General features: G+C 33.8%; 1 protein-coding gene across 4 annotated transcripts in view; it reads right to left on the bottom strand.

Moving 5' to 3' along the window:
• Positions 1 to 14420, bottom strand: part of LOC132691800 (disintegrin and metalloproteinase domain-containing protein 5-like) — a 134351-nt gene that overhangs the window by 16911 nt on the left and 103020 nt on the right. For all 4 annotated transcript variants that reach the window (XM_078445527.2, XM_078445528.2, XM_078445529.2 and 1 more), the window contains 2 exons: positions 4704 to 4790; positions 3894 to 4005 (listed from right to left, as the gene is read on the bottom strand). In XM_078445527.2, the coding sequence (XP_078301653.1) occupies positions 3894 to 4005; positions 4704 to 4790 (199 nt within the window). The remainder of the gene's footprint in view (positions 1 to 3893; positions 4006 to 4703; positions 4791 to 14420) is intronic.

The raw sequence follows: 14420 nt of genomic DNA, 5'->3' as shown, positions 1-14420 counted from the left end.
AGAGGGAAATACAAGTGAAAATCATAAGAAGATATCACCTCACATGTTTTAAAAAAATTAAAAATAGAATTCCCATATGATCCAGCAATTTCACTTCTGGGTACGTAGCCAAAGAAAATGAAAACACTAACTCAAAACTATATATGCACCTCCATGTTCACTGCAGCATTATTTATAACAGCCAAGATATGGACACAACTTAAATGTCTATCAATGAATAAATGGATAAAAAAATGGGGTTATATATATATAATGGAATATTATTCAGCCATAAAAAGAATGAAGACTTACCATTTGTAACAACATGGATAGACCTCAAGGTCATTATGCTAAGTGAAACCAGTCAGACAGAAAGACAGTACATTTGTATGATCTCATTTATATGTTAAAAAAAATACAAGCTCATAGATACAGAGAACAGATTGATGGTTGCCAGAGGTGTGGGAGTGGCAGTAAATGAAATGGATGAAGAGGGTCAAAGGTACAAACTTCCAGTTATAAAATAAATAAGTCCTAGGAGTGTAATGTATAGCATTGTAACTACGGTAAGTCATACTGTATTGCATATTTGAAAGTTTCTAACAGAATAGACCTTAAAAGTTCTCATCACAAGAAAAAAAACCTACAACTATGTATGTGATGGATGCTAACTAGACTTATAGCAATCATTTCACAATGTATACAAATATTGAAACATACTGTACACCTGAAACTAATATAATGCTGTATGTCAATTATATCTCAATAAAAAAGGAATATGCAATAGGTATGTGAAAGCACATTTGGAGGTTGAATCTCAAATTTCTTGGATGAAATAAGCAAGTATGTTTAAATCAACTCCACTTTTTGTTTCCCAAATAAAAACAAACAAAAAACTTTTCTCTCCCCAAAAGACACCAAAGTCCCGACAAAAATAACCAGCAAATTAGCTTGAGCACACTATAGGAACAAACATGCACTGCCCTATCACTCATTCCCCTACCAAACCAAATGAAGTTACATTTCCTGATTCACTGATTACACTAAAATTTCCGGTGGGAGAAAAATGTGAAAATTTTGATAACATCTGTTGGCCCCTTAAGTGTAGCAAGGATTCTGTCCTACCAACTGAATATGGCAGGAAAGTATTTCTCCAGCTCTGACGTAATTTGATTTCAAAAATGAAGTTTAAAAAAGTTTCTTAATTTCTATGCAAATTTTAATGAAATTATAGATAAGATAAAGAAAAATTTTGTTATCTTGCTCAAATCTAAACTAGACTTTGCTCATCTGTATGCATACTTAGCAGGCAGTGCAAATGTAAACTTCTGCAAGTCCCATCCAGTCTATAAACTTCTTATCGAAGACAAGGAAAAGATCCTACCTGCTAAATATCCTATACACCTTGGACACAATGCTGAATGGAGGCAGATATGTTTACCTGTGATATAGAGGCTTTCATCATGAAAGCTTTTGGTCACTTTTGTTTCCTCAAAGTGTGTAGAAGCTCATAATGGGATTTTTTAAACTTTATGAATGGAAGGTGATGCTTCTTCAGAAGTGGACACGCACAAGATTGCTCTTAGTGTTACCGGCTATAGAAAATGTGTTGAAAATACTGGCCTGACATAACACCTTTTTCTTAAAACGCTGGACAAGAAGAATGTACTTCTATAATTTTTCAATACATTGAGGATTCAAATAGAAAGAAAGGTTGCAGTAAAAACAGAAATTGACAAACTGTTTCTCTGAAACAATTTGATAATATGTGAATCCTAGGGGGAAAAATTTCACATAGGCTGTGACATCAACTCATACAATGAAATAATGGAAATAAGGCTGTTTAAGAATTCAAAAAATGTAACTAGAAAAAGGCAAGAAGTTAAATAGGACCTTCTCAGGTCCCAATTAAAATTGTAATTTATTTGTAATTAAACTTAAATTTCACAAACTCAAATTACTTCTATGCTTTAACCATGTTCCCTAAGAAAAAAAGATTTTACTTATGACATCCAATGTGCTTTGCACTGTTTAAAAATGATGAGAATTTTTGAAACGGGTAGCCTGTATGATGAATTCAAATATGCAAAGGAACTGATTGATAAGATACCTGGTCTACCAGAAGACACCTGTAGAAACAAAGCTAATGAAAGTTTTTGGAGACCTGCAAACTAATTTCTACAATTCTAAAAACCTACTGTGTCTAGTAAATAAAGCCCAAAGTATGCCATGTTCAAATACATTTGTTGAAAAGATCCTTGGCTGATGCCATCACAATGGACAGACACCTGAATTTAGTAAGTGGCTTGATAAAGCAGAGCTTCAAGTCAAAAGGAATTATATATTTGGCTCTATTCCATTTTGCTGCTGCTTAAAAGAAAGGATGTCTGAAAGTCTGCAAGCAATTCAGAGAAGGATAATTGGACAATTAAATGGAAAGGGTCAAAATTACACCTGACCATATCATAGGACAAAAAGAATCATGTCATTGTTATTTTTTGTTAAATATAGAGCATATATTTAATCCTATTATATTTATACTGTCCTTTTGAAAAGTCTTACATTTATGAATCTTAATAATATACAACAGGATAGCTACAAAATTTAAATATCCAGTAAAGACCTTTTAAAAAGAGGTAAACATCAATTGCTATATTAAACAATATATTATAAAATATTATCCTTATTAAATATTGTTATATTTTTGCTCACATATATTATTTGCTTAATTTGTTGTACTATAAACTATTATCAATTGACACTGGTAATGAGTTCTATTAGTGTTTTGCTTAAATAAGAGCATTTATGTAACAAAACAATCAATAACACAGAATAATATAAATTTAAATAAACATCTATTTTATACCTATTTATGTGAAAATAAATAAATATGTAAAAATAAATATATATACATACTTATATGTTTCATGTTAAATTATTATTCCCTTTTTTTTGGGGGGGGGGTTCTAAAACAGAGTCTAATATGGCTGTGTGTTAACTCTGTAAAAAGTTCGTCACCCTAGGTTTGCCTTTCCCCTAGTATCCAAGCTTCATGTAAATCTGCCAAGGAATTTCATGATTTTCCCCAAAAGGAAAGGGGTAAGGACGGCTAGCCTCTGATTCCAGGTTATTCTAGGTGGGCTCCAATATCTTCTAAAACCAGGAACTATCCCCCAGATATACCCAGGCCTGCCTAGATCTGCTTAAACTCAAAATACTACTCAGAAAACTCAGAGAAGAGATTCTAGAGAGGATATTTCTAAAGATTACATGAGAACCCTTACAATGCAGCAGAAAGGAATAAAAGATAGCTTGAAAAATTCTGGTGGCATTGATATAACAACAACTACTAACAAACACTATTTTAAACCAGAAATGTATAAGACAACCCTAAGTGAACAATCTAAATTAACTAGTCAAATTTTATGCACTGAAATTTCTACTTTTAAATTGTCTAACATTTAATTGGGTGTACTTTTTGTTAGTAAACCACATCAATATTAATATAAAAGTATAAAACAGGGGTGCCTGGGTGGCTCAGTCGGTTAAGCATCCAACTTAGGCTCAGCTCATGATCTCACGGCTCGTGAGTTCAAGTCCCACATTGGGCCCTGCACTGACAGGTCAGAGCCTGGAGCCTGCTTCAGATTCTGTGTTTCCCTCTCTCTCTCTGCCCATCCCTGCTTACGTTCTGTCTCTCTCTGTCTCTCAAAAATAAATAAATGTTAAAAAAAGGTTAAAAAAATATAAAAGTACAGAACAAACTTCTACCGTCTTAGATTTTTAAAAATCTTACAAATAAAACAAAACCATGCTTGTTGGTATCAGTTGTTTTGCAACCTAGCTTGGAATCTATACTTTAATTTCTTCTCTTACATATTATCTTTGAATAATGAAATTTGAAAGACACTAACCAGATGGAGGTATGTGTCCATCATCTATGCTTCCAAATTCTCCCTTCTTCTCCAGGCATTCAGGAGGAGCAAACCCATTTTGACAATGGCAATGATTCAAATTGTTGCAAATCTGGAGTAATCAGAAAATAGAACGTTGTTTTGTGGACCAAGATGATTCAATAGAGACCAATGAATATTCTATACTTATTCAACAGAGAATTTATTTCAGAGAGTTTATCCATTCCAGAGAATTTAACTTGAATAGACAAATTCAATAAATTTTCACAAATTTTCTCTTGAAATTGTCCATACTTTAGTAAGTATATTTAGCTTCTGCTGCCAAAGCATTTTTTAGAAAATTCTTCATCTCTTTCCACAACCAGACCCAAATATTGGTAATTACCGGTAACATGCCACTAATTATCATTTAGTTGATAGTTTCACAAAACAGCCCAGATTCTAATGAGCAAGACTAGTAAGAAAATTCTAATGACCTTGTTTACTAGTTTCTACCTCCTCTCTGTGAAAATAAGATTATTTTGGTTGTATAGTAATTCATGGTTCATATAGCACATTTGCACCATATATTTACCAAATACTTTATACATCCAGAGTCATCTTAAATGTTTCTACTTTATCTTCTCTAATAAACAGTTTGGCAAGACTTCTTGAGAAAATAAGATTGAAGTTATAAATTATAGACTATTAAATGACACCTAGCAGCATGAAAATGATTTTTAGCCATTTTAATGATTTTTTAAAAAGTCTCCAAACTGTTTACTGAAATGTTAAAGCATGTTGCTTAAAATGAAAATTGAAATTACTTACTCCATGGCTATTGCAATGATGAGAAGAATTGCACGTCTGATAATTTACCTGGTATTGAATTTCTACACAGTTAAAGTTGACACAGTACTGAAAGCAAAAGGAAGTGAAAATAGGCATAATAATCAGATTGTGTGCCTGGATAATACAGAAGAAAAATACAAGAAAATTTCACAATTCATACTTTCAAAATTGGCATAAAAATACAAAAAAAAAGGTGATAATTGAAACATTGAAATAAATGTGAAATAAGCTATGTGCCTTCAGATTATAAAGATGTAACCACATGTGAGAAGTTAGAAGTTTTATTTTCTTACCATCTAACATTAGAAACCCTCTTAAAAAGAGAACTATCTGGAAGAATAATTTGACTAGTTCCTGGAGTTCAAGAATTATCTAAAAAGCATTTAAAAAAAAATACCCATGCCTGGGCTGCATCTGAGACATTTATCTCGAAATTTCTGGGGACAGGGTCCCCTCATTATTGCAAGCAGTTAAGGTTGAGAACAATGAGGTGGGAGGTTGAGATCTTAATATCACGGTATGAGCAACAAAGGAAGACAGCTTATGATTCCATGTTAAAAAAAAAAATGAGGAGAAAGAGAACAGCAAGGATGACAGATAATTATTTGAGATAATAGGGCAATGAAAGACTCCCAACTATGAGATGGCTAAAAAGCCTTCAAAGAAAAGGAATGTTTAATTTGTGGATTTACACTGTTCTAATTTATGGCATTAATTTTTGTGACTTTTTTCATTTATCGAAAAATTTTCAGTAAATTCAGTACTTTGTGAAAGGGTTTTACTTTTTGAGTAAATTTTGTCGTTGGATCATAGTAACAACCAGGTGTGCAGAAAGAGGAGGACCGGGACACTGGAAAAAAGAGATCTGATACACTATCATTTAGAATTGAAGGGGAAAGAGACCACAGATCAAATTTGTATTCCACATGCTTCCAGATGAGCAAGATGTTACTGAAACTTTGGTTATTTTCATGGACTATTATCAAAATATATTATATAGAAATAAATTTGAATTTAGCAAGCACATCTTGAGACTTTCTCTCAAAAAATATATGTCAGTTGGGGTGCTGGTGTGGCTCAGATGGTTAAGCATCTGACTCTTGGATATTTGGCTCAGGTCATGATCTCACAGTTCATGAGATCGAGTCCCAAGTTGGGCTCTGCACTGACAGTGTGGAGCCTGCTTGGGATTCTCTCTCTTCCTCTCTGCTCCTCTCTCTCTCCCTCTCTCTCTCTCAAAAGTAAACATTTTTTTTAAATGGTAAGCTTAGAAATAAAATGGAGTAGACCTTGTCTAACTGTATCCTTACCCAGATATAATGTCTGGAAGCCAATGAACTAGATACACTAAGTGACCAGAAATGCCTCCTGCATTCTCTTTCACTCATTTAACAAACTTATTTAACAAATTCTTGAAGAATTAGACTCACAGATATAGGATGTGGGGCTTAAGCTGGCATGAATTAGACAATTTTCAGACCACACTACAAAGCTGCAGGAGGATTTACTAGAACCCTTTACATTCAGAAGCATCAAGCCACATGAAAACAAACTACTAATTCACGATCCAAGGGATATGATGTAATTATACAGGACTGAATTAAATGATGAGGAAAATTAATTGTGGTTTCTTTTCTATTTTTGTATTTTTCTGATGGTATGTGAGGAAGCCCTTTTCCTTTCTACTTGTTGCATCCCTAATCCTCAATTTAGTATCTATGCTTTTATAACTAAAGCAGTTTAAAACTAGTAACTGATTCTCACTGATTCCTCAAACATCAGAAACAATATTCTTACTGTTTCTTTATTTGTCATGGCAATGTAGGCTCAAAAAAAAATTAAGGACTTATGCTTCCAGTCAGATTAAAATAGCAGGGTCCAGAATTACCTTTCTACCATAAAAAAGTAGAAAAATAGGTAAAGAATAGGAAACAACTATTTCTAGAGAATGGAAAACAAGCAGCACAAGACTATTATCTCAGAAAAAAGAAAGACAAATTAGGTGAGGCCTCCCACTGTCCAGGCTCTCTGCTTAAAAGGAATTTCCTGACTAAGGTGTAGTGAGATGACACCCAAACACAGCTTAAAAATCTAATAGACAGAGATTTGGGTAAGTGAAGGCTTAGGAGGCTGGAAGCTAGAATTTGCTGGGAAGACTATTTCATAAGAGGGAATTACTGACCAAGAACAACTTCCAGAGAAAGAAAGATTATCAACATCTGTAAGATGAAAATTTCTAAAATCACAGAAGTCTGGAAATTGTCCAAGGTCCTACCAGCCCAAACATACAGACCTTGTTGAATTCACAGAACATTCAGTAGAGACCATAAAGGGCCATAACTTAGAAGTGCGGCAAATTTACTCTCTGCCCTAAAAAGAACGTAACAACAAGTCTTGAAAGGAAACTAACCTGCAAGTAATTTAAAGAAATTCAATTATTTTTAAAGCAAGAAGTCATTCAATAATACTCAATTCATAAGATTCAGTATGTAATAAAAATATGAAGGAGGAAAATGTGGCCCATAAATAGTAGAAAAATCAAGCCAATGGAGCCCATAATTACTAATGTTAAAAGTGACAGAAGTAACAGACAAGAATGTTAAAATAGCTGTTATAAACAAACTTTATAGGCTCAAGGATATAAAAAGGACCTGAACATAATGAGAAAAGCATTAGTAGATATAAAAAAAGAGAACAAATAGGAGGCGCCTGGGTGGCTCAGTCAGTTAAGCATCTGACTTTTGCTTTTGGCTCAGGTCATGATCTCAAGGTTCCTGAGTCCAAGCCCCACTTGGGATTCTCTCTCCCTCTATCTGTGCCCTTCGCCTGCTCACGAGTGCTCTATAAAAATAAATAAACATTTTTAAAAAGAACCAACAGAACTTCTAGAATAAAAACTATAGTATATGAAATGAAAATATCATAGATAAAAGATTTCTGTTCCATAATATCTGTTCTAGACTTCTAGAGAGCTCACATTTAGTAAGAATGTGTTCTTCCTGACGGGCCAAGGACGTTAGCAGCCTTTCAGAACCTTGGGAAGAGAGACATTCACCTATATTTATAAATATTTCAAGTGAAATATGGTAGGGAAAATTTCTTGGACTTGGTTTCCTAGCCTCATAGTAAAATATCATTTTAAAGATCCAGACCAAATTCCTTCTGAATTTGTCAGACAGTAACTCTCTGGTTCTAGTTTGCTCAAAATTGTATGTTCACCTATTTATATAATCAACCCAAAACCAAGACCCATCATTTTTATGCTGAGAAATAATATTTGACATTATTCATGATCAAAATGTAATACTTTTAAGAAAATGTATTCAAACTTGGAAATAAGGCAAAGAGGGATCTGAATTCCTCATCTGAGAATTATTTCAATATGGTAGGGGCCTGAACCTTGTTTGACTTGCTTTTACTGCTGATTAGACTCTAGACTTTATACATTTATATATCATTACATGGATTAATTTGTCTGGAAAAGATGCAGGAAGTCACAAACACACAAACACACACACACACACACACACACACACACACACATGAAAGGAATAACTTAGCACTGAAAAGTCATGAAGCAAAATTTATAGGAAATATAAACAATATCACAACAAATATTCAAAGAATTCATTATGACTTTGAGTCTAGAGAAGATAACATAGACCTGTTTCTGTGTGTCCTTGCTAAGTACAATTATAAAATATTATAAAATTATAAATGGCTTGGGAGACAAAAAGAACTCAGTGGTGGTCAGAAAAAGGGTGAGTTGGTTTGAGACCTGAACTGGAAGAACAGTAGTGTGTCTTGTGCTTCTCCCCATCTCCCCTCTGCTCCAACCCAACAGAAGTCCATCCAGATCTTGCACCTCAAACTAGTACCAGAAGGCAATCCAGGTAGGCTCATTCCTTCCCCAGATCAAATGTTATCCCCTCTGACAACATCAGAGGATATCAAGACTAACACCATCAGCTGCAAGAGGGATGCATTTAGAACCCCACCAATAGTAAATGGCCAGAGGAATCTTTCTCCTTCCACTTGGGACCTAAGACTCTCCTCTCTTCCTCCTAATAAAAGGACAGCTGGGCAAAACCAGCAAGAGGGACTTAGTCATGGCAAACAGTCCAGTTGAGAAGGTACTTTTACCCCACAGCCCAACTAACTTGAAACTCTAGAGATTCTTTCCTTCTCTAGGAAGTGCCAGGACAGGCAAGTAATATTGGAGAAGGAGCCTAAACAGAGCAAGCAGCCAAACCAGGAAAGCCACTACCATGTCTAGATGAACCAGGGTGGATGGGTACAACCGGAAGGAGAGATGCAAACATAACAAACAAATGAACCCAGCAAGCTTTTTTGATCTTCTCAGATCCTAGTGATCTGAGAGTCCTTTCTCTACCCAGACACATAAAAGTAACTGTAGGGGTGAAAAGGATGGAGGGACCAAATGGAGGATTCTAATACACCCCTCCTCCCTGAGAGACGTGCTGTTGCTTGGCCTGGGGAAACTCCTCCTATCCCTTCAGGAAGCACCACACTTCTAAATAATTCACATGTCAAAGAAGAACTCCCAAAGGAAGTAAATAACACATAGAACTGAAAGGAAATGAAACTATAGCATACCAAAATATGTGGGGTACAGCTAAAGCAGTGCTGAGACAGAAATTTATAGCACAAGATGCTTAAATTCAAAATGAGGAAAGGCCTTAAATCAATAATTTAAGTTACTACCTCAAGAAACTGGAGAAGAGGAAAATAAATCCAAGGTAAAAGGAAAGAAAGTAAGAGCAGAAATTAATGAAACTGAAAATAGGAAAATGATGTGGAAAACCAATGAAACAAAAATATTGTTCTTTGAAAACCCATATTAAACTGATGAATATCTACCAAGACTGAGAAGTATAAAAAGAGAGAATTATCACCAGTATTAGAAATTGAGTCAAGGTTATCACTACCCAATCCTTCAGACATTAAAAGAGATGATAAGAAATACCATGAACAACTTTACAGACATAAATTCAAAAACTCAGAAGAAATGGACCAACTCTTAGAAAATCATGAATGACCAAAATTCACCAATAAGATATTGATAACATGAAGATACTTATAACAACTGACTTTGAATTCATAATTTAAAAGTTCCTTAGAAAACTCCAGACCTAGATTATTTCAGGGGAGAATTCAACCAACATTTCAAGACCAATTAATGTATTTTTTAAATAATCTCTTCCAGAAAATAGAAAAGAAGGGGGTACTTCCCAAACTCATTTTATGAATTCATATAATATATTCAGTATCAGATAAACACAGTATAAAGAAAGAAAACTAGAGACCAATATCTCTCATGAACTTAGATACAGAAATTATTCAACAAAATATTAGAAAACTAAATCCAATAATGTATAAAAAGAATTATAAACCATGAACAATTTATATCAGGTATATAAGGCTGGTTCAACATTCAAAAATCTATCAGTGTAATCCAACATATCAACAAAGTAAAGAAGAAAAATCATATGACTACATCAAAGGATAAAGAAAAAAACATGTGACAAAAATTAAAAAAAATTAAAAACCCAAGGCACAGGATAAAAGCTCTCAGTAGAGGACAATTAGTTCAACATGATAAAGAACATCTACAAAAAGAAAACAAAACAAAACTACAAATAACATCATGTTTAGTGATGTAAAGCCCTAACACTTTCCTCCCTAAGATCAGGAACAAGGCAAGGATGTCCACTTTGGTCATTTATATTCAATACTGCACTAGAAGTTTTAGCCATGGCAGTAAAGCAATAAAAAGAAATTAAAAGTATATAGAATGATGAGGAAGAAACAATATTGTCTATATTTCCAAGTTACATGATTTGTCTATGTAGAAAATCCCAAAGAAACTCTGAAAAAAAAATCCTGGAACTAGTATGTTAGTTCAGCAACATTACAGGATGCAAGATACACACACACAAAGTAATGGCATTTCTATAAACTAACAATGAACATGAGGAAACCAATGTTTAAAAGCACAAAAGAATTTCTTTCACTGTGCAAAAGTGTTTTTTGTTTCATGTAGTCCCAACAGTTTATTTTTACATTTGTTTCTCTTGCTTTAGGAGACATCTCTAGAAAAATGTTTCTATGTCAGAGAAATTGCTGCCTGTGTTCTCTCCTAAGATTTGTATGGTCTCAGGTCTCACATTTAGATCTTTAATACCTTATGAATTTATTTTTGTGTCTGGTGTAAGAAAGTGGTTCAGTTTCATTCTTTTGCATGTAGCTGCCCAGTTTTCCCAACACCATTTGTTGAAGAGACAGTCTTTTCCCCCATTGTATATTATTACCTCCTTTGTCATATAGTAATTGACCACACAAGCATGGATTTATTTCTAGGCTCTTTATTTTATTCTATTGATCTATGTGTCTATTTTTGTGCCAGTACTGTACTGCTCTGATATTACACGGCCATAAGAAATGATGAGATCTTGCCATTTGTGACAATATGGATGGAGCTGGAGGGTATTATGCTAAGTGAAAGAAGTCAGACTGAGAAAGACAAATATCATATGATTTTACTCATATGTGGAATCTAAAAAACAAAAATGGGTAAACAAACAAAAAAAGCAGAATCAGCCTACAAATACAGAGAACAAACTGATGGTTGACAAGGGAAGTGGGGGGGATGAGCAAAATGGGTGAAAGGGAATGAGAGATATAGGCTTCTGGTTATGGAATGAACAAGTCATGGAATAAAAGGTGCAGCACAGGGACTATAGTCAGTAGTACTGTAAGAGCATTGTAGGGTGACAGATGATAGCTACACTTGTGGTGATCATAGCATAACATAAAAAGAAGTTGAATCCCTAAGTTGTACACCTGAAATTAATGGAACGTTGTGTGTCAACTATATAAAAAAAAGTTCTAATAATTACAATCATTCAAAAGAAAATGAAAAAAATATGTATACACTTAAATAATGTACCGGATTGGTTTTTTGAAGAATGCAAAATGATGATAGAAGTAATCAAAGAAAGCTTTAATAAATGGAGAAATATTCCAAGTTCATGGGTTGGAAGTTCCAGTGTTACCAAGATGTCAATTCTCTATAAATTGATATAAGTTTAATGCAATTTCTATTAAAATTTCAGCAAGGCTGGCTTGTAAGAAAAAAAGAAGCTTACTCTAAAATTATATTGGTAAATACAAGTGATAGAATACCTAAAACAATCTTGACAGAATAAAATGAAAGGAATCACTCTACCACAAAATAAGGTTTCTTATATAGCTAACGTAATCAACACTGTGTTATTGGTAGAGGAACATAAAACCAATAAAACCCCAGAAATATACCCACATAAGTATGATCAATAGTTTCTGAACAAAAGTGCAAAGCAATGTAATGAATGAAGTGTAGTTTTTTCCACAAATGGTACCAGAGCAATTACACAACTGTGGTGGCTAATTTTACATGTCAAGTATGACGCACAGTTGTTTGATGTGAAAGGTATTTTTATTTTTTTTATTATTTTTTTATTTTTTTTATTTATTTATTTTTTGTGTGTGTGAAAGGTATTTTTAGATGCAATTAACATTTAAGTCAGGAGACACTGAGTAAAGCAAATTACCTTACATAATGTGGGTGGGATCTATCTAATCAGTTGAAGGCCTTACGAGCAAAGACTGACGTTTTCCCAATAAAGAATTATTCTCCTGATTGCAACACAGAAACCAATCAGGGTTTCCATCCTGCTGCTCTGCAGAATTCAGACTCAACACTGTAATATCAACTCTTAACTGAATTTCCAGACTGCCTGCCTGCCCTATAGATTTCAAATTTGCCAACCGCCCACAGTTAAATGACCTAATTCCTTGAAATAAGCCATTCCTCTGTCTCTGTAAATACACACACACACTATTCTGTTTCTCTGCAGAACCATAATGCATTATCCACAATCTTAACCTAAATCTTGACCTAAATCTCACACCTTATTCAAAAATTTACTCAAGATAAAGAACATTTAGAAAAACACATAGGAGAAAACTTTGGGTATCTAGGACTAGGCAAAGCGCTTTTTGAGTTGACTTGAAAGTGTGAAAGCCCATGTGAAGAGGATGAAAATTAAGCTACAGATTAAAAGAAAATATTTATAAGCCACATAACTGATAAAAAAAACTAGCATCCAGTATAGAAATCTCAAAACTTGACCAAAAAAAAAAAAAAAAAAAAAACTGGGCACCTTGGTGGCTCAGTCAGTTAAGCATCCAACTCAATTTCGGCTCAAGTCATGATCTTGTGATTCATGGGCTCAAGCTCTGAGTCAGGCTCTGTGCTGACCATGCAGAGTCTATTTGCGATTCTCTGTCTCACACTCTCTCTTCCCCTCCCTCACTCACTCTCTCTCTTGCAAAAATAAATAAACTTAAAAAAATCCAACCAGAAAATGCAAAAAGGACTTCAGGAGACATTTTATTGACAGTGATATACAAATGACAAATAAACACATGAAAAGATATACATCATTAGCCATTAAGAAAATGCAACTTAAAACCACAATGAGATATCACTATCCATCTATTATTATGGCTAAAATAAAAATTATTGTTTATACCAAATGCTGGTGAAGATGCAGAGGAATTGGATCTCTCATATATTGCTGATGGGTATGTAAAAAGGTACAACCCTCTGGAAAATAAATTTGCAATTCCTTAGGAACTTACACATTGGCCACATGGCTCAGCAATTGTACTCCAGGAAATGAAAACTTACATCCACACAAAACCTATACACAAATGTCAATAGCAATTTTATTTGTAATAGATGAAAACTGGAAAAACCCAAATACTCTTAATGGTTAAGAATGAATAGTTAAGCAAACTGTGGTACATTTATACAATGGAATATTACTCAGCACTAAATATGAAGAAACTATTGACACATGCATCCTCCTAAATAGATCCCAAGGATATTACCCTGGCTGACAAAAACTAATCTCTACAGGTTACTACGTGATTCTATTATTATAACATTCTCCAAATGACAGAATTATAGAGATATAGAATTGATTAGAATGAGGGATTAGGGATACAGGGGAGAGGTATGAATACAAAGTAAAGCCATAAGACAGTTCCCTTTTTGTGATGGAACAGTTCTGTATCTTGATTGTAGTGGTGGTTCCATGAATATACACATGCTATAGAATGGCACAGAACTACACACATACACACACACACACACACACACACACACACACACACACTCATATAAAAAGAGATGAAATCTAAATAAGGTTTATACCAAAGTCAATTTCCTGTTTTTTATATCATACAGGTTAAAGACATTAAGACAATCTAGGTGAAAGATAGGCAAGGCCTCTCTGAACTATTTTTACTTTCCATTAAAGTGTAATTATTTCAAAATAAAAAGTTTAATTGAAAAAAAAGACCACCAATAACTGTGGCTAATTCTAAGTAAACGGATTCTGTGTAATGGTTATCCTTCTTCATATTTTTTGCCATTTCAAAAATTATTCAAAGATATATTACCTTTATAATTTACATTTTTATTAATTTTGTATTATTAAAACAGTGAAAACATATTATAATCACTAAAAATACTAGAAATAAGTGTTCTGAAATACAGAGAATTTATCTCTACGTGATGATAGTATGAATGCTTTTTTCCTCTTTTTCCTCTTCTCTATTTTCAAG

This window comes from Panthera onca, chromosome B1 (genome assembly GCF_046562875.1).
Source record: "Panthera onca isolate mPanOnc1 chromosome B1, mPanOnc1 haplotype 2, whole genome shotgun sequence".
NCBI classification, from domain to species: domain Eukaryota; kingdom Metazoa; phylum Chordata; class Mammalia; order Carnivora; family Felidae; genus Panthera; species Panthera onca.
Note: the sequence above shows the minus strand (reverse complement) of the source record. Positions and strands in the feature narration are given on the sequence as shown.